This window comes from Mus pahari, chromosome 23 (genome assembly GCF_900095145.1).
Source record: "Mus pahari chromosome 23, PAHARI_EIJ_v1.1, whole genome shotgun sequence".
NCBI lineage: Eukaryota > Metazoa > Chordata > Mammalia > Rodentia > Muridae > Mus > Mus pahari.
This window is the reverse complement of record NC_034612.1, coordinates 35,228,686-35,251,446: the sequence shown is the minus strand read 5'-3', so window position 1 is coordinate 35,251,446 and position 22,761 is coordinate 35,228,686. Positions and strand designations below refer to the sequence as shown.

The 22,761-nt window shown below is 50.0% G+C and overlaps 3 protein-coding genes across 6 annotated transcripts in view; 2 read left to right on the top strand and 1 right to left on the bottom strand.

The window, feature by feature from the left end:
- Atp5mf (ATP synthase membrane subunit f) overlaps positions 1 to 1,511 on the top strand; it is a 6,943-nt gene extending 5,432 nt beyond the window's left edge. Inside the window, exons 3-4 of the mRNA XM_021187246.2 lie at positions 597 to 713; positions 1,347 to 1,511. Of these exons, the coding sequence (XP_021042905.1) occupies positions 597 to 713; positions 1,347 to 1,375 (146 nt within the window). The 3' untranslated portion in view covers positions 1,376 to 1,511. The remainder of the gene's footprint in view (positions 1 to 596; positions 714 to 1,346) is intronic.
- Positions 1,512 to 3,082: 1,571 nt separating this feature from the next.
- Cpsf4 (cleavage and polyadenylation specific factor 4) lies at positions 3,083 to 17,584 on the bottom strand. Of its 4 annotated transcripts, none has more exons than XM_021187239.1 (8): positions 17,335 to 17,584; positions 14,719 to 14,769; positions 11,762 to 11,914; positions 9,590 to 9,685; positions 9,015 to 9,108; positions 7,943 to 8,015; positions 6,329 to 6,424; positions 3,083 to 3,979 (listed from the first exon to the last, which is right to left on the bottom strand). In XM_021187239.1, exons 1-8 carry the CDS (start codon positions 17,435 to 17,437, stop codon positions 3,911 to 3,913), a joined length of 735 nt encoding a protein of 244 aa, XP_021042898.1. In that variant the 5' UTR covers positions 17,438 to 17,584; the 3' UTR covers positions 3,083 to 3,910. The 4 variants fall into 4 exon arrangements, with proteins under 4 accessions (XP_021042898.1, XP_021042899.1, XP_021042895.1 ...); XM_021187240.1 differs by having other exon boundaries at positions 6,329 to 6,421; XM_021187236.2 differs by having other exon boundaries at positions 3,109 to 3,979; positions 6,329 to 6,499; positions 17,335 to 17,539.
- Positions 17,585 to 17,697: 113 nt separating this feature from the next.
- Positions 17,698 to 22,761, top strand: part of Ptcd1 (pentatricopeptide repeat domain 1) — a 20,106-nt gene continuing 15,042 nt past the window's right edge. Inside the window, exons 1-2 of the mRNA XM_021187235.1 lie at positions 17,698 to 17,812; positions 19,250 to 19,719. Coding sequence (XP_021042894.1) covers positions 19,276 to 19,719 — 444 coding nt within the window. The 5' untranslated portion in view covers positions 17,698 to 17,812; positions 19,250 to 19,275. The remainder of the gene's footprint in view (positions 17,813 to 19,249; positions 19,720 to 22,761) is intronic.

Sequence of the window (22,761 nt, the reverse complement as noted above, 5' to 3'; positions counted from 1 at the left end):
TTTCTCTGTGTAGCCCTGGCTGTCCTGAAACTCAACTCTGTAGACCAGGCTGGCCTCGAACTCAGAAATCCGCCTGCCTCTGCCTCCCCAGTGCTGGGATTAAAGGCGTGTGCCACCACTGCCCGGCCTAACCAGTAGTTTTAAATCAGGGAACAAGGTTTTAAAAAGCTTGTAAACACGAGAAGTCACTCATGTAGGCCTAGACCTTCTGGGTATAGAATTCAGCATTACAGTGCATAGCAAGAGACCAAACCACAGCAATGAAGGGCTTGGCCAGTCTACCCCGACAAGTGAAGTGGCCCTTACTGGAGGCTGCAATCTGCAGCACAGTTAGAGTCAGAGGGTTCCCAGGCTAGAAGAGGTGGAGATGAGGTAAGATCATATAGACTAACAACCTGAGCCACATCCACATGATTAAAGCCAAAGAAAGGGTAGGTGTCCTGTTAAACGGGCTTAAGATCTGGGGCTCGTCTTGGGTTATGGAGATAGAACATCATAAGGTATTTGTGTTACCCAGCATCACCAGTAAGTGTAGCCCTAGGGATCCGACTGGGCAGTGTCAGTCTTGTTGGTAGTGAGCACCTTCTCTCTTGCAGGGTATGACCGGTATTACAACAAGTACATCAACGTTCGGAAAGGCAGCATCTCGGGAATTAGCATGGTCCTGGCAGCCTACGTGGTTTTCAGCTACTGCATTTCCTACAAGGAACTCAGTAAGTCCTCAGGCATGACCTGGCTCCCTGCTACCCAGGAGCGTGGCTTTGTTAGTTAGATATGGCAGTCCACCCTGTTAGCAGTGGAGCTCTGCGCTGCTCCTGACCAGTGTGTGCTTCCACCTGAGAGGAAGTTACAGTAATGTGGTGTGTCTGAAACTGGTTTAAGTGAGGAGCCTAGGAAAAAGAACCCAGGAAAAATAAGATGGAATTAGGCTAAAGTTTAGTGATCGGGAAGCATGATGTAAAATGTTGAAAACTGGCTTGCTCTCCTGGTGGCTAGTGTGAAGAGGACAGTAAGCAGTCGAGTGTATGATCCAGGGGTTATACATGCTCTGACAGAGCACAGCCGCTCCTCCATCACAGCCCTGGGCTGCTGGTGTCTGGTGGAAGACTGGGTGGGAACACGAGCCTCTGACTCGGTTTCACGGCTGTTCTCACAGCACCAGCTCGCCAGTCTCATTGGACCTGGGTGACACTTTGTGGCAGGGCTATAATGGATAGCTGTGTCAGTTGGCAGGTCCTAACTTACCTGGAAGAAAATGACAGGAAGGACTGAGGTGGTTGTAGTCTGTTGCCGCCACTCTGCTCTCACATGGACACCCGGTAAGAGACTGCTTTTCCTATTTCTAGAACATGAGCGGCGACGCAAGTACCACTGAAGAGGGGTCGCTGGAGGGCATTGCATGGCCGAGCATAACTGCCCGCTCCACTCCGACCTAGGAAGAATTCAACGGGCTGAACCTTCACACCCTGACTGAGAACTGGTGTCCAATAAAAGGTGGCTGGTTCACGTACTGCTTGCCTGCTGTAGTCATTGTTCTGACTTGTCCACAGTCCAGGATTTTGACTCACGAAACCTGTGGGCTCTGTACACCATTGTGTGCTTGGGATTGCAAGCCAGCTCACTGCGGGGCAGCATATTATCTGGGGTTTCTAGCTGTCTAGAGACTTGTCCTTTACCATAAGCACTGTGGCTATCTAGAGGTGCTGTGGCTGTTGGTTGCTGATACAGTATGAAGCACAGACCACTGAGTCATGACAATTTTTCTCTTTAGGGACAGGGTCTCTCTACTTAGCTTTGGCTGTTCTAAAATTGACTACATTGACCAGGCTAGCCTCAAACTCAGAGATCAGCCTGCATATGCCTCCTAAGTGCTGGGATTTAAAGGCATGTGCCACCACACCTGGCTCTTTGGGGTATGTTGCCAGCATGCACGTGCACAGTGTGTGCTTCATGCCCACAAAGATAAGAAAAGGTTATCAAATCCCTTTGAACTGCAGTCTCCATATGTGCTACCATATGGGTGCTGGGAATAGAACCCAGGTACTCTTAAGAGCAGCAAATGCTTTTAATTACTTAAAAAAAAGTGTATGGATGTTTGCTGGAATCATTTGTGTCCCTGGTACTACAGAGGAAGAAGAGAGTATAAGTCCCCTAGAACTGGAGCTGTGGATACTTGAGGGTACTAGGGATCGAACTAGGGCCCCTAGAAAAGCAGCGAGTGCTCCCAACTACTGAGCCATCACTCCAGCCCACTCCTGGACATTTTAACCACAGGATTTGGGGTTGGCCTGAATGTCTTCTGCCTTTCTGCATGAGGTCCACCAGCAACTGGTAAAATGGCTAGAGTCAACAGCTAGTGGATGGATGGTAAGAGGTGCTGGCCTGTCTGAAGCAAGCTCATGGCTGTCCCAAAGCACTCTCCATTCCTGACTCTTCTGATTTAAGGCCAAGCTGTCAGTTGCTTATGGGATTGGAGGAGTGTAGTGGGTTTGCTGCATGCTGCTTGTCTTCTAATGTTAATTTAGGTCCCCAAAACTGTTGGCACTGAGACACTGAAGGACCCTGCTCCAGTTAATTCTGATTGGTAAATGAAGATTCCAGTAGCTAATGGGAGGGGGGGGGGGAGATAACCAGAATAGCCATGTAAAAGGGCCAAGAGCAGCCAAGATGGAACACTGAAATTAGTAATAATGGGGTTATGGATAGAAAGTAGACTCTAACAACATGGAAGTTAGGCAGTTGCCCTGCTATTTGCTGCTTAAGAAATATTGAAATATAAAGGCCACGGTGTGTATGTGTGTGTTTCATCCAGGAACGTAAATGGTCAAAGGCGGGAAGGAACCCCACGCCAGGATTTATTAAAAATATCCATACAACAGGAGGGAGGGGTGGAGACGACTCACTGCATGGAGCCTATATGAACAGGGTTAGAGCTAGGCCTAGTTTGATGACGAGGTATCATCAAACCGAACATGAGAGAGGATGCAGAGGCCCTTCCTAGCAGAGGTCACTTCACTGTGAGACTGGTATCTGCCAGATGGGACTCTTCTTTAGGTGTCTCTTTAAGTAATGAAACACAGGCTAAAAAACAAGTTTTTTAATCAACCTCATAGAAAGTATTCTTATAACCGAACTTGGATAGGCCCACTCGCCCAGCAGGTTGCAGGTGATGGATTCACATTTTCTAGGCTCAAGGATGGGCGGCCTCTGCATGCCACAGGTGTCTGAGTGACAGCACAGAGCTTGCTTGGCAGGAGGTAGGTGCAGACCAACTGGGTCAGCTATTTCAGGGTGGTCTGCAGCACTGTCTGACGGGTGCTCCACAAGCAAGCAAGCCCAGACAAGCAGCTCAGCCTGGGGAGCCTGGCACCCCTCCCACAGTTAGGGCCAGGCCAGGCAGTGGGTGCTCCACGTTTGTCAGGAAGGGCTCCTGTGTTCAAATCACATTCATAGGCACATTTCAGATGTCAGCAGGACATGGAGAAAGCAGGCTGACCTGGCCACAGCCCCACATGATCCACCCGTCCTCTTTAGGTGCTGGTGTTTAAATGAGGCCCTGAGGGGAACTGCCAGTTGTCTTCCACCCAGGACCAAGCATAGCCCTTCCCAGCTTCTTTCTCCCCAACAGGACAGTGTGCAGGGAGTCCAAAAAATAAAAAAAATGAGGCACTGATGTCCAGGCAAACTCTGGCGCAGGGGACCCAACTGAAGCACATGGTCCTTCTTTAAAAAAAAAAAATTATAGCAAAATGAAAGGACAGACATGGCCCCTCAAAATGAGCCCCGACAGGTATGCCTGCAGCTCCAGCCCGAGTCCTGCCAGTCCTACAGTCAGCAGCTAAGTGCGTGCTCCCATCAGCAGGCCCCTCAGGCTGCTCCACAGTGATGCCAGCTGCTGCTGCTGCTGCTGTCACTGTCCACTGAGAAAGGCCAAATGCCCTTTGGTGCATCTGTTGGCGTAGTGTCCTTTTTCACCACACTGGGAACAGGAGGGGAAGGAATGGGGAAAAGCATTAGAGTTCTGATGCTAACTAAAGCCGTACCCACCAAGTAACAGCCTGTGAGGACGCTCAGCAGAGGCGAGGAGGCTGACACAGGGCAGCTCCTCAGCCCCCCACACGGGCACTGGCCCCAGGCCTGCCCAACAGGGTCTTCCACACACCATGAGCTCCCCCACCTGCCCCTCCACAGGGCAGGACAGTCACCTTACCTCTGAGCCAATGTCTGGGGTTCCTAGAGAAGACAGGAGGGACCAACGGGACAGAAGCCACCAGGCTCCTGCCCCAGTTCAGGGAGCCATTGCTGAGAACACTGAGGGCGAGCTACGCCTGAAGCTTCCCTCCTGGGTCCTGAATACATTTCAAAGCTATCTGAGGGCAGCCTTTGATCACAGGGCCAGAGCAATCTGATAATCTTTCAGCCTGGAGAGGCAGAGCTGCCAGTGTTACCTGACAGAGCTATCACTCATCCTAACTTCGCCCTTCTGTAGTGCCTGAACAGCCTTGGTCTAGCACTGCACAAATGGACAGGAGATTGCAAGGGGCCACAACTCGATGCAAACTTCCTATCAGGTCCCCATGCCCATGTCCATGTCAACTCTGTCCTGGCTGCCACCGTGGCATCTGTCAGTATCCAGCTGCGCTGGCTCCCAACTCAGATGTGCCTTTCTGTGTGCATGAGTGGTCTAGAGGTCTAGACAGCAGCCAGCAAGCCCTTGGGCTGTGTGACCATCAGAAGGGACCAGCAAGCCCTTGGGCTATGTGACCATCAGAAGGAACCAGGAAGCCCTTCTTCCAGGACTGGGCACACACACTTGATAGGTCTCAGGACCTGAGTGTATGCATCATAAAGGAGCCACTGCCGCACAGTGCTAGAGGAACAAGATGGCAGCTAAGATGCTTTAGAATGCCATCTTTGAAAATGACCAGGAACGCTCCGCCTCCCAAGCTCCACACGGTTCTCATAGCCTGTGGCATCTGAATTCGCACATATTTTTACTTTGATTTTCCTTTAAGCAATTGCCTTCCCTTCTCCCAGGGTTACAGACTTCTCTGGGATATTGCAGGGTTTCTAAGAATGCCTGGTTGTAGTGGCATTGCCTTAGGCCATGCCTAGCAATGTATATAAGCATCTTATAGCTCAGAACCACTAGCAAAATGCAGATGCCAGTGGCTATCAGTCAAGGCTATAGCTAAGAACAAACCCATACACAGTCTTTTAACAGCTGTGGTGAAATAAGCTGTGGTTATGTAGCCACTGAGAAAGATCAGATTTCCACGCATTGTTGTAAAGACTGATCATTAAACAGAAAGCAAGGCTGCATACCTCCAGCAATGTACAGCCATGGGATGAGGCTAAGATACTACAAAGAAAGAGGGTATATGAATTAAGCTCACTCTAGGAGTCCATGTGCATGCTTATGTAGGTATTTCCCTCCAGTGTTTTTTTCTGCATGCATGTGTATGTGTGCGTGCGCATTGTGTGTGTGTGCGCGTGTGTGCTTATTTGATTGTCCATGCACAGAGGCACCAAAGTGACTTGGTCTTCCTTCTCTCTACTGAGGCAGGGTCTCAAAATGAACCCACAACTCCAGGGATCTTGTCTCTACTAAGGATCTGGGCCACACCCATCTAGCCTTTATATAGGTGCCTGGGATCCAAACTCTGGTCCTCACAATTACACAACAATCGTCTTGTCCACTGAGCTGCCCCTGTCTGAAATCCCCCATGGATGTCACTGCTGACTGACCATGTAGGATATTTCCCAACATGTTTTGTGATTTTTAATCACAAGTTCATCCCTCAGAGTATGAGGGGGCCTGCTCCTGTCAGATGGCAATGGCATACCCTCAAGCTTTGAACTTTGCCATTCTCTTCAAGGATGCAAATATAAGCCCAAACTCCTGTAAGGGCTATCCAGCAGCTACACATTTTCATGAGACTCTCCCTCAGAGTCTTCTGATATGGGCTGGGGTGTGTTCCTAATCCAATCCCTGTGCACATGGGCCCAAAGATTTGCCCTGTTCCTTAGGGATGCACACGTGGCTGTTTGGAGCATCACTCTACCCTTTTTGAAAATTCTTGTTTCACAGCACAATGTACTCATTAAATAGCACATGTGCACCTTCCTCCACACTGCCTTGGCAGGAGAGGAAGGAGGACAGTGACTAGCCCACCACAGTGGCCTACCTTTACTCTGCAAATCGGCACTAATGAAAATGTTATTACTGTCCAAAGACAACCACACATCTGTGCAGTGAGGAAGTGACCACTGACGGAAGATGGTGCCCTGTCCCCCCTGCCCCACCCACCCTACCCCTGGTACTCACCTTGTAGCAAGTGACTTGCTCCAGCGGCCGGGGTCCCCGGTTGCCTGCACTGCTGTTTTGACTCTGCATGACCCCAATGACCTGCGGGGCTCTCTGCTGATTGGGAGAAGAGTTCTGACTCGTTAACTGGATCAGGGAGGACGACCTCTGTAATGGCGGATTGTTACTTTGCTGGAAAGAGTTACACAACACGGTTTTACTGCGGAAAACACGTGCACGAGGACTACCAATGGGGACAGGAAAAAAAGAGGACGGGACCTCTCCTGCATAACCAGCAGGAAGAGGGCTTCCGCAATGGCCTGCCCCAGGAAAGTGGGCCGAAAAGAAAGTTCTGGTGATGATGGCAGGAGCTGCTGTCCGAAAAACACCATGCAGACACACAAAAACGAGAACTAAAAGTAGAAAAGAAAGGATGGAAGAGACAAGAGGAAGTCTCTGGGCGGCGGGGTGAGGGCACGATCAGGCCTTACTTTTGTTTCTGAGGTTCTAGCTTCAGGTCAGGATGAACGCTTGGTTCAGCCAGATGTTTAGCAGCCTACACGGCGAGCAACAGTCACAGAAAAACAGTTGGAGCCTGATATGCTGGCCTGCAGTCTAGGGGCTGAGAGGGCCCTCCTCTAGGATTCATGGAAAGGGGAGTGGGGCTCTTAGGTAGGGATTCCAGAACAAGTCCACACCTCCAACCAGATGGGATCTTGGCTCTGACCCATGAAATATGAGCTAGGAACCCCGAGGTTACCAGCTGCACCTACGCCAGGGACGGTCTGGCTTTCTTCAGGAAGTCTGATTTGCTTGGTGCCACTTGAGGTTAGGGATCTGTGCAAGCCCCTCAGGCTCTGGCACTGGGAAGGACCAGAAGGGGACGTGGTACCTGACTTAAAAGCCAGTCAGGTAAAGTGAGGTTTCAGGAGGGCAGTTAGCTTATGCAGACCTGCTGAAGGCCCTGCTTGTCATGCAGGCCAGTCCTTCCTCTGACCCAGTGCACCACTCCCACTTGTAAGTCCAGGGTGCCCTGGTTTGAGCACTACTGTGCATCCCCATTTGTCCATGACACTTCCCTTTCCTTGTGCTTAGGGGGACATACTGAACTGTGGGTCTGGATAGTCCTTTATTCCTGTTTGTGACAGGTTAGTCCCCAAGGAGCCATGCCAGCACTTGCCAGAAGTCATCTCCATGTCTGCCACTGCTTGGCAGTGTCCCCTCAGGTAAAGCCCTCCCTCTGGGAGGTCAAGTTTCCTCCTTTGTAAAGGGAAGGTTCTGAGTCAGCAGCAAGAGTGGCCAGCGTTGGCCCAGGCCCCCTGCTCTCTTCTCCCTCCCAGCTCCCAAGGCAGACATCACTGAGCCACAACTGCACAGCCCCACATTTACAGTGACTGTGCTACATGGACCCATCTCCCACCCGCCCGGGCTCACAACCCTTCGTCTCTAAAACAAGAAAACTGCTTTGCCCTGATTTTTCTGTTGGAATAAGAGGGCGTATCCCCTCTCTCCCCCGCCTCCCGCTTTGCCCTCCTCACAAGGCCCCCAGGTAGGGTCTACAGTAGACCTCACAGAGTGGGTAATGAGAACATCTCTGCAGGCCAGTGTGGCCAGGGAGGCAGCAGGGTACAATACCTTTGTTGGAGGCTGTGTCTGCTGTGGTAGTGGGGGTTGCTCAGTGGTTCCCATGGGCAGTTCAAATCGAGGGCTGGCCAGAAAAGAAGACAGGGCATGAGATGAGTTAGGGTCAGGCAGTGAGTGTTTGGAAAAACCACACGTATCCTCCGAACAAAACAAAAGCAATCCAAACTTTGGGACACAGGGCAGGCCTGCCTGGCACAAACAATTGATGGTGGAACCCTTGGGCAAGCGCTATTCTAAAAGAAGGCATGGCTGTCTTGGTCTTTGTGCTGTGCTATAAATGCCCCATGCAGTCCAGAAGAGTATCAAGACCTCCTCAGAATGTACAGCAGCACTTGGTGACATGCTCACCTGCAAGCAGCTATCCCTGGACTGGGCAGATGCAAGTCCCAAACCAGGTAAACTTTACAACTGCTGCAGATTGGGTAATGTGGCCGAAGCAGCATTGGACGGGGAGGCTCTCTACAGTCCCCATGTCACTTCAGACAGAAGTCCACAGCTACCATGGGACACATGTGCCTTAGACTCTCAAGGCCAATGTTATGGACCTAGGAGAAGGATGCTAATCCTGTGGGACAAGAAGAACCCAGCTTCAGAGATCCAAATGGCTTTGCCCTTGATCAGGCACCATTAGCCACCAACAGCAATGATTGGGCCTTGAACCTAGGGGTTTGGATGTGGGAAACGATCATTCTCTCTTCTACCTGCCTTCTGTCCATGAACTACTGTATATGGAACACCAAGCTCAGGGCCAACACAGTGAGTCCCTAATTCCCTAAGTGGCTTGCAAGGGGACTATATGAGAGCTATTTTAGTACACAGGGCCCATAGCATCTACCAGTGGCCCCGTAGATTCCCCAGTGGCCCTCAGCTCACAGAAGGCTAAATGCTGGGCTAGGCAGAGCTGCCTTTGGGCTCTGGAAGCAGAATCATCATTAGCAGACAGATCCCCACCTCTCAGTTCTAACCAGACCATAGGGTGGATGCCACCTTGAGACTCAAGCACAGCCACACCAAGGAACCACCCAGAAGGCAGCAGCAGGGCTGGCGCAGCCAGGATACTCACTGCATGAATTTACATGATGGTCCCTCAGGGCAGAATCCAACAAGGTAGTTCACACAAATGACTCTCCGGGTGTGCCGATGCCTACACAGGGGACCTGCAAAGCCCAGCGTTCAGTTTGTTCAGATGGCCTTTCATTGAGGCAATGTGTAATTGTCCCATTTCAGTCAGAGCCCTGCTCAGCCTGTCTGAGGTACGGAGCCAGAGTGTGGCTTCAAATGCTGGCTTCATGGCTTATTCACAGGGGACAGTGTGCTACACTCTCCATGCAAGTGGGAACACCGGATCACAGCCCTGTTGGGAGGCTTTAGGGAAATGAGGGTAGGAAAATGCCCCACAGCGGGGGACAGTAGCGCCCACCTGTGATCACAGTACATAGGAAACTAACAGAAGAGGACTGAGTTTAAAGCCAGCTTGGCCTACACAGTGTGACCCTGTGAGATGGAAAACAATAAATAAACACCTCAGTGGCCACAGAAAGTCAGGTTTTGCTGAGCTGGGTAAAGTAGGGGAAGTGATGCCCCGAGAGGATCCAGTCTTGGGATCAGGTGAGCCCGAGGAGGCCTGCTGTCACCTACCATGCTTACAGAAGCCGCGGTCATACCAAGGGCAGTCCTTGATCTTGGATTCAGGGTCGATGTGCAGGAAGGGGCACTCCTTATTGCTGCATTCCCCTGCAGGAAATGTGTATATATGGCCTCAAGGAACTGTGCTGGGACTGTCTCCCAAACCAAAGGGACCAGGTGGCTCTAGTGTCCAGGATCAGCTCGCTCATGCAATAGCTAAGGGCAAAGTCTGTGGGACTGTGACAAATCCTGCCTTCACACACACCACTGCCACTGGAAGGGTACTAGTTCGGCTTGGCCTGGAACACCCCAAGATAGTTCCAGACTAGATATTTTAAGCACATCTATTGAGACCAGGGAATCACTATTCTGCCTACTTTTCACACCTATGAGCTGTAACACAGGTCTAAAGAACTCTAACTTGAGAAACGCTGGGTGGACTACACATTGAGAGTTTGAGGTTGGGTGTGTGCTGTGGCATGGATACGCCTTGCTGATGGTAACATGTTGACCAGCACCTCTCAGGACAGGACATCAGGATGGACCAACATGAGGACGCACATCCAGGCTGCGCTCTGCAGCCAAGGCTAACACACCCCATGTAGAGCGCAGAGGACGCCCAGCCCTCTCGCTTAAGTACCCAATGCTCCTCACTTAGCTGCCCAAGGTGAGCCCTCAGCCTCCACTGGCCCCTGCTTAGCCTCCAGCTCAGAATTTCCCTCAGGGACCTTCACAGATCACTTGGCTCAAGCCCGTTCTGAGGTGTGTATTACTTCTAGTCATTTCTTTCACAGTATTTTCCATAACCAGCTCCCTGTTATTCTCCCTAGTTTATCAGATATTGAGTCTGGGCCACTGCAGCAAAACTCTAGCACGCAAGGAAAGGCCTGTCCCTTTAAGACCCAGAGGGAGAGGATCCAACATAAGCGTGTGACCCATCTGTCAGCAGCTGCAGCAGCAACACAAGGCAGACTGCTCTACAATGGACAGGCAAGTGAAGGGGCCGATAGAGACATGGGGGATGCGGACTGTGGCTATCAGCATAAAAGAGGGGCAACCCAAGACAGCTTGCTGAGGGCGGCCCTGTCCACGCTGCTGTGTGATAAGGTAATGGCATGGAGGTGGTGATGGGACAAGCTTGAGGAGGAAGCCTGCATTCCATTTCTGTCTGTGTGTTTTGACCCCTCAACTCATACTGCTTCAAAAACACAAAACAAAACACAAGCAGCAGCATCACCAATAATACATATCTTAAAAAGAAAAAAGGAAAAGAAACTAAGGCGTCGGCACCCAAAGCCAAGCATGGTGACTCTTACCTGTTAGCCCAGCACTTGGGAGACTGAATGAAGTGGGAGGTTCACTGAATATTCAAGACAACCCAGATCTACACCGTCAGTTACAGACCAATGGAGGGTATAATGCAAGATGTAGACTCAAAACCACCTAAGCCCCAGGATACTAAAACAACCAGCATCTCCTCTAGTACCAGTGCTATGAAACTCAGCTCACCACATGGCCTCTGGAAGCCTTCTGACCTTTTTGGCAGTGCACAGGGCCTAGAAACACAGAAGCCCTTGGGCTGACCATCAGAACTTCTTGAGACACCTAATGGTGGACCAGAGCAGATCCCTGGGGACTAAGTTCTGTACTGGCTCCATTCTGCCTTGCTTCTCCATTCAGGCCACCCCAAATAGGAGGGACCGGCTTCTTGGTCTCTTATTAGCACTCAAAGCAATCTTAATTTCATGGGAAGTGTAGGTTCCACACCAGAAGACAGTCAGCCCTAGGCTTGCTATTCTGTGCACTGCAGGTATAGCCATGCTATTGTCTAAGGTCACACTCCCAGAGAGAGGGCAGAAACTAGGCTAGGGGTGAGCAGTGATTATGCCAGGAGATGTGGGTTTCAGGGGTAAGGCTGCCTGCCACGAGCAGTGATGGTTTCCAGCCAGCTCATCGGGATTGCTCACTCAATGTCCCAAAGTGCTCCCAACGCTGAAGGGCCACATGGACATGAAGTTATGACAGAGACGAGAACACCCTCTTACTGAAGAGCCAGCTCAGGTTGCCAGGCCCTGCCCAAGTACTGGAAAGAGGAGAGAGAGAGCTGCAGCGGCCCCTGAGCAATCCTGAGGGACCCCGCGGCTTGGCTCTCAGCAAGGCCTCCCAGGATGTCCCACGCCTTACCGAACTTGGAGTAAAAGTAGCACTCAGGCATCTTGGTCATGTCATATTCATGCAAGAACTCACACTGGTCCCCTTTCTTGCACAGTCCTCTCAGCCAGTGTTTGCACACAACTGTCTTCTCACCACTGATGTGGCGGAATGGGCACATGCCCCCTGCCAGAAGAATGAAGAGAGATACAGGCTCAGGTGGAAATGGACCCAGGGAAAGCTGGAGAGCTGTCGCCCTGCACTTCTCTGAACCACCTGAAACCAGCAGAGGTAGTGTCTCTGCAGAAGGCAAGTGGATGTTGGTAGAATACCAGCAAACAAATGTTTGGCCTGTCTGTGTACCACATGTGCCTACAGTGTCTGCAGAGGCCAGAAAAGGGGAGGGGTGCGTCAAGTCCCCTGAAGCTGCAGTTACGGATGGTTGTGAATTGCTATGTGGGTGCTGAGAATTGAACTTGGGTCTTTTGGAAGAACAGCTCTTAACTACTGAGCCATCTCTGTAGCCTTATTTTAATTTTAATTTTTTAAAGATTTACTTATTACTATAAATAAGCACACTGTAGCTGTCTTCAGATGCACCAGAAGAGGGCGTCAGATCTCATTACGAGTGGTTGTGAGCCACCATGTGGTTGCTGGTATTTGAACTCAGGACCTTCGGAAGAGCAGTCAGTGCTCTTAACCACTGAGCCATCTCGCCAGCCCCTTATTTTAAATTTAATAGCCATGTATTTGAGTTTAAAGTATTTTGGAAAAATACAAATAGAACTGTCAGGTATGGTGGCACACATTTTGATCCCATCACTTTGGAGACAAAGGCAGTGTGGATCGATGTGAGTTTAAAGCCACTCTGGGCTATATAGTGAGTTCCGGGGCACAGGGCCGCACATCAAGGCCTTGTCTCAAAATAACAAAAATAACAACAAAACACTAAAATATCATGTCATAATTTCACAGACATTAGTATTAAGACAGATACATAATAAGCCTTGAGGGGGGTGGGAGGATGAACTGGTTCCTTAAACAAACAAACCAAACAGTTCTAGTGGTCCATGGATACTAGAAATAAAAAAGTGGAGGGGTGGCTAAAGAGTAAGCCTTACAGGATAAAGAGGGCCATCAGCAGAATCCTGGACGCCAGGCAGGCCATGTCCAATTCAAAGTGCTCTGCAGCCTCGAGAAGACAATCAGCTTTACCACTGCAGAGCTGGGACAGACATGAGCAGGAGCAGTGTCCCACAGCAGGGAGTGTCCCACCCAGGTGGGAGAGAGCCACCCTCTTCAAATGTAACGGAGGCCGGCCATGACTGCGGGAAGGGCTAGCCTGTACTAATGAAGAGGAGGAGACTAGCCCTGCCCAGATCCATTTTTGGCCACAATGGAAAGAAATGCTCTACGCCTTCACTCTGCAGGACAGCAGCCACTGGCCTCGTGTGGCTGCTGAGCATCTGAGTTAGCAGCAGCATGGCTGAGGAACTACACTTTAACGTTTGTAACTGGTCAGCACGTGTGTATGGCTCCCCGGCTACGGGGTGGCTATAGTGCCATGAACTAAGAGTGCCTTCGAAGCAAGAGGTGAGTGGTCACATTCCTGGTGGAATTTCGGGAGCCCCATAGTGTGTGGCACAAATTATCTAGGAAACTGGGGTTCCCTTTTGGGATTCTTAGTCTCACTAATAAAAGCTTAGAAGTTGGACTAAAGAGAAACCCAGGGAATTTCTATTAAGGTTTGAGAAACAGAACCCAACAGGGCCCAGCCTGCTACTATCTGTGTAATTACCTAACAGTCAGAAGGCAGAAGAGCTGAGCAAACTCGGGACCCAATGAGACCAGGACCCAATAAGAGAGAGAGAATGATGTCCTGACCAGGGACCCTGAGGTCAAGCTGTTCTCCACCTCCAGGCTTGGTCTACTGCCTCAGCACCGTGCAGCAGTGCACCGAGCAGGCCAAACTCACTGTTCCTAGTTCATCCATTCAAAGCATCCCTTGCTCTGCGTCTGTGCTTCCTGTTCAAGCATCGGACACACAAGGCCCTGCCCACAGACACCTATGAGTCAATGGATAGCTTGGCTCACACAGCCTCTGGTGAGGCCCCCGAGAAAGACTTGGCCAGGCTTTGACTAGGAAGCCAGAGGAACAGTGAGCTTGTATACACTGAAATTTAAAAAAAAAAAAAAAAAAAAAAAAAAAAAAAGTCTGCATCCAGCCACTGGGCATGGCTCCGTGTAATTCTGAGACCATGAGAAGTGCCTGAAAGTCTGTATGTTCTCCTCTCCACGAGAAGGGAAAGTAACAAAAGAAGGCAACCTTGAAGCCAGGCAGGCTCAAGTCTGTGTTTAGGTTTTTGGGTACCATAGTCTAATGTCCTCCTAGCCCATCTAAGCCATGGCTTCATTTAGGAACATTCATCTACACTATAATACAACTGAAGGTAATACAGGCAGATACCCAGTGGCCTGTAAATCTGCTAGAGGGCCAAGTAGGGGCAGGGTGTAGCTGGAATTTCCAACTCCAATAAGCCCATGTAAAAAACACACAATCTAGTTACTGTAATTATAAGCTATAAGCCCACATTGGGCAGATCTAATACACACTAACTTACTCCGCAGCTATAGACCCCTTGTGACTTGTGGTTTCTCTTGGCCACGTGGTTCTGCTCCACCATGGCTTCCTCCTCCTCCTCTTCAGTCCTTTCTCCTTCCCACCTGTCCCCACTCTCAGACCTCCAGTCCCCCCTTTCCAAACCTCCACTGCCCAACCACAGGCTCTAACCTTTATTCACCGATTAAAATTAAAAAAAAAAACAAAAAACAAACAAACAAACAAAAAAAAACCCTCACATAAAATCACCTAAATACATGATAGACTGCTCACCAAAAAACAACCTCTCTTAAAAAAACCAAATTAACCTCAAAATACAAACAACACAGGATACCTCAGGAAGGATGTGAGGAAGTCAAGGGTCTCTTACCTTTGCCACAGGCAGCTTTCAAAAAGAATTCACAGACAGCAGCCCCCGACTCTGTAAAAGGAAAGAACCAGCCATCAACTAAAGCTAGGAACCAATGGAGGGAACTCTTAGGACCTTGACTGCAGGATGAAGTGAGCTGTCAAGAAACACAAAGCCCATGCCTGGCATGGTGGGATATCCCAGGACTCAGAGGCAGACACAGGCAGACCTTTGAGTTCAAGCCTAGCCAGGGCTACACATTTAGTTCCAGGCCAGTTAGGGTAACACAGTGAGACCTTGTCTCAAAGCAAAAGCCACTTGTTTCAGTCAGACTCGTGAAATGTGACTGCACTGTGGGACTAAACATCTGAGAACCTCTTGGAAGCCAAGAGCTTTCAAGACATTTAAGAATGGGTGGAGAGGGCAAGAAGGAACACAAGATCAGAGAAATAATTACCCCCAGCTCCGACCTCCCATGGGGGTTAATTTACAGGTATATTAGTATGAGACAGAGACAGGAATGAATGGTCTCACAGGAAATAACCAACAATCACTAGATGAGGCCTCTGAGCAGGGAAGACGACAGAGCAGGCAGGGGCCTCTTTAGACATTAGCCTAGTGGAAGAATATAATGGAAGATCAAGCAGGCCAGCCCTTAATATGCGACATCTACCTGGAATTACAAAGGTGCAAGGCCATTCATCTGCACAAATGCAGCCAGCTCTGGGAGGGCAGTAAATCTGCAGAGCCACAATCGGCAGCAGTCAGCGAGTCCAGAAACTCACCAGCCATGACTGTAGAACAAATCTTGGATTCATAAATAGTTTTCACTGATGTATCAGCGTGTATTTTCAGAAAACTGTAAACTTAAAAAACAAAAACCAGCCGGGCAGTGGTGGTGTACACCTTTAATTCCGGCACGTGGGAGACAGAAGCAGACGGATTTCTGAGTTCGAAGCCAGCCTGGTCTACAGAGTGAGTTCCAGGATAGCCAGGGCTATACAGAGAAACCCTGTCTTGAAAAACCAAAAAAAACCACAAAAAAAAAAAAAAAAAAAAAAGAAAACCAAAACAAAAAAATCCAAAAACCACAGATAACATTTCTTTCTGTCTTTGTTTTTTTTTCCTTTTCTTTTTCCCCAGAGACAGGGTTTCTCTGTGTAACAGCCCTGGCTATCCTGGAACTTGATTTGTAGACCAGCCTGGCCTCAATTTCAGAGATCTGCCTGCTCCTCCCTCCCGAGTGCTGAGATTAAAGGCAAGAGCCATCACTGAATGGCTGACATGGAAGGTGCCTCGGCATGCACTTCTTGTTTGTGGTTGTGTTGGGTATGTCAAAGCCCAGCAAGGCACCATCCAAGCCTGGAACTGAGTTTCAGAGGGATCCATGCTATGCACATCCCTGGCTCTCCAAAGGAGACTTGGGCTACTTTGTGGGTTCTTTGATCTTCCACCCTTCTAATCCCCTAACACTAGATAGGAGAGAAAAAAGGGATGGAAGGGAGAGAGGGGGTGATGTCATTGTGAGACTGCTTCCTGATGATCAGGGAGCAAGTTTGGTCTTTGCTGTCAGGGTATCTAATTTCTTGTTCCTTTTTGTTCACAACTTCTTAGCAACCCTCAACCAACCAACAACCCACATTCTTGGGGCCCTAGCATTTATATACCCTCTTAAGAGTCCTCCGAATTCCAAATGCCACACAATGTCAAAAACTATTTCCCACGGGCAGTATCACACTCCTGCTACACCAGGCTATTTCTGTGTTTTTAAAAGAAACCCAAATCTTCACTAAGTGCACACTTGCCTCCACAGGTTTGTAGATCTATTGCCCCACACAAATGTTCCATGGTCTCAAGGCAGTGCCATTAAATCGAGTAAAAGTCTAGTGCTTAAAAGGCCAGCCTGGTCTATACAGAGAAACTCTGTCTCGAAAAACAACAACAAACAGCAGACATATGTGCAAGGACGACCTGGCCAAAGAGGATGTAAGTTATGTCTGAATTGAAGCGGCTCCCCAAAACGGAAGATATATCCCACCAGAACAGGAAAACCATCACGTGAAGAGGGACAGTAAACGTAGCTCGGTCTAAAGGTTCCCTGGGGGCTTGAGTTGGGACAGGTGACCCGGAGGTGGGATAGTGAGAAAAACCGACAACTCCAGGACCAGGACAGGGAAGGATTTCCCAGGAGTTAGACTAAAGCAAGCCTGGAATATGAGGGTCTACTTGGAGTCCTCGACAGTCAGATACACTCAGACTCTTCTACCGCCTAGTTCTGATCAAAGTAGAGAGGAGCCCTCTAAGAGGTGGAAATGGGAGACATTCTAAGACTTCGCTGTAGTTGGAGCAGGGTGGGAGAAGGCAGTTCCACTTCAGGATGACACGCGTTCACTGGAGAATTACGCGAACAACCGACACAGTCCTGCTGTCCCGAGGATTGCCACGGAGCAGTCCCCCCCACCCCCGGGATCAAGGATCCAAGGAAAGGTCTCCCGAGTTCAAGTGACACCGGGAAGTCCCAGGACGGAAGCGGAGGAACTAGGCGAGGGTGAGGGTCCCGAGTTCCAGGGCCCAGGGCTGGGGTAGCCTCTGGTCAGAATCAGAATCGCCCATCCACCCGCCGGGCCCCGCACTCACTATCCATGCCGGGGAAGGGCAGCGGCTGCGCCCCGAGCTGCTGCTCCACGGCGATCTCCAAGTCGAACTTGATGTGATCCACGCTGGCGATGATTTCCTGCATGGCGGCGGCGGCGGCCTCGGGCCCAGCTCCCCCTCAGGTCTCTCCGCCGCTCTCCGCACCTCACGCTACCTCTCCCCGTCCCCTTCTCGCTTGCCGCCGCCGCCGCCGCCACCGCCGCCGCCGCCCCGCGAGGGATGCCGGGAGCGCCGGAGCCCGCGCCGGCCCTTTTTTTTTTCCCATCCAGACTCAGCCAATGGAGCTCATAGTCCTCCCACTCCTTCAGGCCTGGCTAGCCGCCGACCGATCGCCTGTTTCTTTGAGCGCCTGCGCGGGATCTCCGTCGTGCACGCTGAGGGTAGGAACGGTGTCTCTGGAGCCGCGGTCCCTCGGCTCTGAGGACGTCTCACTAGGGGCTCGCCGCTTAGAACGCTCAGAGTGAGTTTCTGTTCAACCCTCATAGGAAACCCGGAAGCCGGGTGGAAATTGAACCTGAGGGACTTTGTCCAAACTCGGGCGTCACATGCGAAAACGTAGGATCTGAAGGCCTGGGGAGAGGAAGCAAGGGGCGACCCTAGGGTCCCAGGTCTCTGTGGGTGTAGCTCTAATGCAGACGTTTAAAAGTCGGGTAAGGGGACAGGAGATGTGGCTCAGTTGGTAAAGTGCTTGCCCAGCACCGCAGAAGCCGGCAGTGTTAGTACATCCCAGTAAGTGGCAAGTGGAGGCAGGAGGGTCAGAAGTTCGAGGGCAGTCTGCATTACATGAGACCCCGGAGAGCGAGTCAACCTAGTGGAGCTAAGCTTCAAAATACCGTCGTACCTATTTGCCCTTGTTACTATGTTTTGTTTGGTTTTGTTTTTATTGTTGTTTGTTTTGTTTTTGATTAAAGGGATTCAAAGTAAGCAGGCTGGACGCTCTAGCCCAGCCCAGCCTAATACAAATAGAATGCTAGGGTGGGAGGGTGTAGCTCTGTGAGAGAGAGCATGTGCATATATGTGCCTTCCACACCACTCATGTGCAGATCAGGGAACAGCTTGGACCACAAGTGCTACCAAGCATGTTCAGGAATCCAACTCAGGTCCCCGAGCTCTGCAGCAAAGCACCTTTATCTGCTGAGACCCTCTTGGGCCTCTCTTGTTGTCCTCGAGACTGGAGATCTCTAGGTAGCCCTGACTAGCGTGGACTCACTGTTGTAGACCAGACTGACATTGAACTCATAGAAATCCTCCTGCCTCTGTCTCCCTGGTGCAGGGGCTAAAGGCATGGCCCATCACGTCTTACTCTTACTTTTTAAAGACAATCTCATGAAGCCCAGGCTGGCCTTGAAGTTGACATTCTAGCTGAGGATGGCCCTGAGTTTCTGGCTCTTTTCTACCCATCTCCTTGCTGAGGTAGTAAGTCCGGCCCATCTCCCACTCCCCACCCTGCACAGAGCCAGGTCTTCCTAACCCAGAGCCTACCCTTGTGAGTACACTTGTCTCTCGCTGACTTTTTTTTTTTTTTTTTAAAGATTTATTTATTTATTTTATGTATGTGAGTACACTGTAGCTGTACAGATGATTGTGAGCTTTCATGTGGTTGTTGGGGATTGAAATTCTTTAGGACCTCTGCTCGCTCCGGTTAGCCCTGCCCACTCCAGTAGGCCCCACTCGCTCCAGCCCAAAGATTTATTTATTATTATATGTGAGTACACTGTAGCTGACTTCAGATGCACCAGAAGAGGGGGGTCAGATCTCATTATGGGTGAGCCACCATGTGGTTGCTGGGATTTGAACTCGGGACCTTCGGAAGAGCACACGGAACCATCTCGCCAACCCCTCCTTTCTGACTTTTAGATAGAGTCTGATGCAGTCTCCTTATTTTTCCTGATTCCAGGCTGCAGGGGCTCGAGGCGGCCAGCGATGGACCTCCTAAGACTCTACCGGCTCTTTTCTGGTCCCCACCCCATAGGACTGTCTGTCCTTCAGCACCTGGATCCTGTTGCATCCACCCGATGGACAGGAGGCAGGGGGGGACCTGCACGGCTGAGATCTGCCCTCTGCAGCTCCTCCTCCACCCTGCCCCTGGGCAGAGGGAGCCAGAAGGAAATGAGCAGCCTCTGCTCTGACTCCAGTAAGCGCAGCACTGTGGCTCCTCAGGAGGAGGCAGAAGAGAGCTTTGGGGGCCTCTCTGACAAATTCTCCTCCCGGAGGATATTCCACAAATCAACAGCCCAGCTCTACAACCTGCAGCTCAAGGAACGGGGTGTTGAGGAGGAAGAATTGGAGCCCAAACTGTGGCGGGGCCGGAGGAACACTCAGTACTGGTACTTCTTTCAGTGCAAACGTCTGATCAAGGAAGGAAAGGTCTGAGAGGGTGATGTGATTTAATCTCGTGTCCCTGGCCCTTTAAGAATTCTTAGCTGGGAGAACAGCGTGACCTTATGACCTTCAGGGTTGGATGCTCCTTGGATTTCTGGGAACAGGATAGGAGATATAGAAAGCCATCTGTGGGGTGGGGACTAGCAGAGTGAGAAGGCAGTTAGTGAAGACGTTGTTAGACAGTTGAGCCGGAGGGAGCTGAGCTGAGCAGATAGGCTAGAACAGTTTAGTTGTTATGGCTTGGAGCTGCTAGTGCTGGGAAAACTACTGGGAAGGGAACATTTAAGCAGACTGTTGGGGGAACTGAGGGAGGAAGACTTGGGAGAGACGTTTGAAGAGGCTAGGCTGGAACCTGAGAGGAGGGCAGGCAGGGAGTGAAGAGAACTGGTAAACAGGTAGGCATTGTACATAAGGACCGTGGGGTTTCCTTCTGCTGAGCTGGCATTTTATGTGGGGCAGGGCAGCCTCCTCAGCTGTTGAAGTTGGGGTGTTCATTCCTCAGCCCTTGGATCTCTGTTATTGCTGTCTGTTTGCACGTGCGAGTGTGTGTGCACGGTGCACGTGTGGAACCCAGAGGACAACGTATAGAGCTGGTTCTTCCTTTCTACCTTCATGCACAGCCCAGGGATTGAACTCTGGTCACTGGCACTGCAAGCGCCTCTATTTACTGAATCATATTGCTAGCCCCTTATCTTTCTTTAACTCAGTACATGGGGGGGGGGGGTAATCCCGTTCGTAGTCTTGTCCGTATCACATTTCCTGGGGTCATGATTTATTCTTCTCTTAACAATTTGACCTCTAAACTGTTGCCAGCTCTAACTAATTTTATTCTTTCAAGGCTGTCTTGTCCTTGTAGCTCAGGACAGCCTAAAACATAGAACCTTCCTGTCTCCCCTTCTTGAGTGCTGGGATTACCAATACTCAGCTTATCTTATTGTCTTACACCTTTTTACAGTCTTAACTGTGTAACCCTGGCTAAACTGGAATTCACTATGTAACCCAGGCTGGCCTGGAACTCTCAGGCCACTGACTCACAAGTACTGGGATTACAGACATGTAGTAGCAAATCTAGCTTATTGTATTTGTTTGGTTTTTGTTATTTTTTTGATGTAGGATCTCTCTCTGTCTCTCTGTATTCCTGGCTGCCCTAGAACTCACTATATAGGCCAAGCTGGCTTCGAACTCAGAGATCTACCTGCCTCTACTGGGATTAAAGGCATAAACTACTATGCCTGATTTAATTTTTTTTTTTGGTTTTTCCAGACAAGGTTTCTCTGTATAGCCCTGGCTGTCCTGGAACTCACTTTGTAGACCAGGCTGGCATTGAACTCAGAAATCCGCCTGCCTCTGCCTCCCGAGTGCTGGGATTAAAGGCGTACGCCACCACGCCCGGCTATTTGTTATTTTTAAAACACTTCATAAACTTTATTTATTTATTTATTTGTTTGGATAGGGTATCTCTGGGTAGCCTGGCTGTCCTGGAACTCACTTTGTAGACCAGGCTGGCATTGAACTCAGAAATCCGCCTGCCTCTGCCTCCCGAGTGCTGGGATTAAAGGCGTACGCCACCACGCCCGGCTATTTGTTATTTTTAAAACACTTCATAAACTTTATTTATTTATTTATTTGTTTGGATAGGGTATCTCTGGGTAGCCTGGCTGTCCTGGAATTCACTCTGTAGACCAGGCTGGCCTCAAACTCAAAGACCCACCTGTCTCTGCCTTCTGAATGCTAGGATGAAGTAAGTTTCTGCCGCACTCTCTCCCACCTAGCTCCCAAATAAAGGACAGAGAGACCTGGTATTTTTTTAAAATATTATAATTCTTATTTATTTACATGTCTGTGTCTGTCTGTCTATGTCCATGTACCTGAAGTTGGGAGCATCCCTCCCTTAGAGGTAGCTGCCTGATGTGCATGCTGGGAGCTGAACTCAGGTCATCTGCAAGTATAGTGCATACCCTAATCACTGAGCCGTCTCTTCAGCCTGAAACCTGGCGCTCTTATCAGCCAGCTGCAAGCCTAAATTGCCGGGCTTCTGAGACTATTATGACCCAACTTGTCTATTTATAACCAGATAAATCCCCCATTACTTGCCAACTGAATCTTGCTTTGTTGCATGTGTGTCCCCTGGGCTTGCTCCTCCTGGTCACATGCTCATGGTGACCTTCTTCACTCTCCTCTCCTTTTCCTTATGGTCCGTACCTTAGACTCCTCTACTCAAAGTCCCACCTCCCTCTCTCCGCTGCACAGTCACAGGCGCTAGCCTTTTACTGACCAATCAGAGATTATTGGGGAGCATTCTTCACAGCACATCAGTCAATGCAATGCCCAAGTCACACTGCAACCTGATTAGAAGACAGAACTCAGCATCGGAACACACAGCAGACAGGACCAACCCCAACAGTGTTTTTCCATAGAAGTGAGAGCATTATATCCCCTGAAGCTGGAGTTATATGTGGCTATGAGCAGCCTGACAAGGGTGCTGGAAATAGAACTTGGGACTTCTGGAAGCTTCTGTGCTCTTAGTTGATGCTGTCCCTCCAACCCCCTTACTTCATTTTGCAGATAGAGTCTTATGTATCCTAGGCTGGCTTTGAAGGATAACCCTGAGCCTTTGACCCTCCTGCTGGCAGCTCCCTGGTGCTGGGAGCACAGGTGTGCACTGCTATACCAGGTTTGTGTGGCACTGGAGATTGAACCCAGGGCTTCACGAAAGCTAGAAACAAACTCAGTTATGCTACAGCCAGGCCCTTCCCCCTTTAGTTGGATTTATTTTAGTGTATTACTCCCTGTATTAGTGTGCACACACACACACCAGGATCATATATGACAGACAAGGACAGTTAGGGCGAATCAGCTCTCTCCTACCATGTGGAAGCCAGAGACCTAACTCCAGTTGGTAGGCTTGTTGCCAAGCACCCTTACCCACTGAGCCATCTTGTCCCACCACCACCATTTTATTATTTTATTTTGGCTTTTCTGAGACAAGGGTTTATTCTGTAGCCTATGTTAGTCCTTTTTTTTTTT

Excerpts from the sequence above, each read along its gene's own strand:
- Cpsf4 (XM_021187236.2), bottom strand. The coding sequence starts at position 17,437 with ATGCAGGAAATCATCGCCAGCGTGGATCACATCAAGTTCGACTTGGAG. Across the intron at positions 14,770-17,334 it reads GCCCTTCCCCGGCATGGATA|AGTCGGGGGCTGCTGTCTGT; the intron begins GTGAGTGCGGGG and ends TTCCTTTTACAG. Across the intron at positions 3,980-6,328 it reads AGCAAGTCACTTGCTACAAG|TGTGGTGAAAAAGGACACTA; the intron begins GTGAGTACCAGG and ends TCCTGTTCCCAG.